The 2,367-nt window shown below is 50.5% G+C and overlaps 1 protein-coding gene across 1 annotated transcript; it reads right to left on the bottom strand.

Annotated features, from left to right (window-relative positions):
• Positions 1–848: 848 nt before the first annotated feature.
• LOC109742215 (uncharacterized) lies at positions 849–1,778 on the bottom strand. Its single transcript, XM_020301306.1, has one exon. It carries the CDS (start codon positions 1,776–1,778, stop codon positions 849–851), a length of 930 nt encoding a protein of 309 aa, XP_020156895.1.
• Positions 1,779–2,367: the final 589 nt, after the last annotated feature.

The raw sequence follows: 2,367 nt of genomic DNA, 5'->3' as shown, positions 1-2,367 counted from the left end.
TCTGTACAAACCTAGGCCCCCCGGTGTGTATATAAACCGGGGGGTTTAGTCCGTAGAGGCTATCAGAATTCTCATAGGCTAGACAACTAGGGTTTAGCCATTAGGATCTCGAGGTAGATCAACTCTTGTAACCCCTATACTCATCAAATACAATCAAGCAGGATGTAGGATTTTACCTCCATTAAGAGGGCCCGAACCTGGGTAAACATTGTGTCCCACTCGTCCTTTGTTACCACCAATCCTCAGACGCACAGTTCGGGACCCCCTACCCGAGATCTGCCGGTTTTGACACCGACATCCGCCACAGCCAAAAATGCCCATATATTCATATTTCAATGTTCAAAACTTGTTTGCATGTCCAAATATTAATTGTCTGAAATAAAAATAGTTTTACAACCCAATCATAATTGTCTCTAATAAAATAGTTTTACAACCAAATCAAAATTGTCTTGAATGAACATAATGAACCAATACATCTATTGGTTGCCAATGTGATTCCACATGTGCTCAACCAAGTCATTTTGATGATCCAAATGAGTGTGCCAATCACGCGTTTCATGATGAAATTGGGCAAACTGTTCAAACATGGCCGGTTCTTGGTGCAAGGGCTCAACATTTTCACCTTTAAAATCAAATCCTTGGTCGAAGATGCTGTTATCACGCTCGTCCTCGACGATCATGTTTTGCATTATCACACAAGCAGTCATCACATCCCAAAGCTTCCCTTCATCCCATGTCAGTGCAGGGTTTTGAACGACACCCCATCGGGATTGAAGCACACCAAAAGAACGTTCCACATACTTTCTAGCACTCTCTTGCATTTGGGCAAATCTCTGTCTCTTCCCCCCTTAGGGGTTCGAGATTGTCTTCACAAAAGTTGACCATTGAGGATATATACCATCAGCTAGGTAGTATCCCTTATTGTACTGGTGGCCGTTGGTCTCAAAGTTGACAGGTGGGTAGTGGCCTTCTGCATGCCTTGCGAAGACTAGAGAACGCTGCAGCACGTTGATATCATTATGAGAACCTGCCATGCTGAAGAAAGAGTGCCATATCCAAAGATCTTGCGAAGCCACTGCTTCTAATATGACAGTGCACGCTTTAACATGCCTCTTGTACTGGCCCTGCCAAGCAAATGAACAGTTCTTCCACTCCCGGTGCATACAATCTATACTGCCAAGCATGCCTGGAAAGCCTCTAGCGGCGTTGATCGCCAACAACCTTTCTGTATCTGCGACATTTGGCTGCCTCAAGTACTCAGGGCCAAACACTGCCACCACGGCCTTGCAGAAGTTGTACAATGACAGCAGACATGTCGACTCACTCATGCGCACGTACTCATCCACCAGATCGCCTGGAATTCCATACGCAAGCATGCGGATGGCCGCGGTGCATTTCTGGTAAGAGGAGAATCCAAGCTTGCCAAGGACATCCGTCTTGCACTCGAAGTATGGCTCATGAGCAAACACTCCCTCTCGGATACGATTGAACAGATGCCTTGCCATACGAAAACGGCGACGGAATTTGTCCGGCTTGAAGAGCGGGGTATTCGCAAAGTAATCGGCATAGAGCAGGGCGTGGCCTCTCTCTCTCTCTCTCTCCGTGTTGCGGTTCAGGTTGGGAGCACGGCTGGGGACTGACCCACTGTACCGAGGAAGCTGCCGTTCAATGTGGTCGTGAACGACGAGTGCAGCCACCACAAGATCTTCGTCATCCGAGGACGAATCGTCCCATGAATAAATGAAGTGGTGGAAGGAAAATTCATCTCCACTGTCCATACCTTTGTGGGCAAAGTGTCAGACACCTTGCGGTCGTGGTGGCAAAGAGGCCGCGATGAACACCTCGATGAAGCAGGGGTGGTTGGCGGCCGGCTATTGGCCGCTCTAGAGCAGCCGACGGAAGCTGCCGTGGTCCATATCCGTCGCCGGGGGTCGTATCCCCTCTAGCACCGGCTACGACGGCGACGGCCAAATCTCCTACAACTGACGGCCAAAACTCCTAAGAAAGCGCGGGCGTGGTGGCGGCCATGTCGAGACGTGGTTTGGTATGGATGGCCGGGGGGGTGAGCAGTGAGGAGGCGACCGGAGAATAGTGGCGGCGGAGTGGGGCGGGGGAGAGCGGGTGGAGGCGTTGGAGGCGAATGAAGTGCTAGTGTCCCCGATAGGCGGGCCACGGGGAAGACAAGGGCGTGCGTCCAGCCCATCCGTGCGATGTCCGTTTCACTCCAAACGCGGCGCAAGTTTGGGCTGGGAATGGGTCGAAAACAGACAAAATCCGAACATCTATCCGTTTAAGACCGCGTGTTGGGCCGCTTTATTCGTCCGTTCTACCGCAAACGGAGTTGGCCTTATTTCAACACAACATCGT

The sequence above is a fragment of the Aegilops tauschii genome, chromosome 6 (genome assembly GCF_002575655.3).
Source record: "Aegilops tauschii subsp. strangulata cultivar AL8/78 chromosome 6, Aet v6.0, whole genome shotgun sequence".
Lineage (NCBI taxonomy): Eukaryota > Viridiplantae > Streptophyta > Magnoliopsida > Poales > Poaceae > Aegilops > Aegilops tauschii.
This window is presented reverse-complemented; position numbering and strand designations above follow the sequence as displayed.

What these genes read in the sequence shown, in the direction of transcription:
- LOC109742215 (XM_020301306.1), bottom strand. Translation starts at nt 1,778, where the DNA reads ATGGACAGTGGAGATGAATTTTCCTTCCACCACTTCATTTATTCATGG.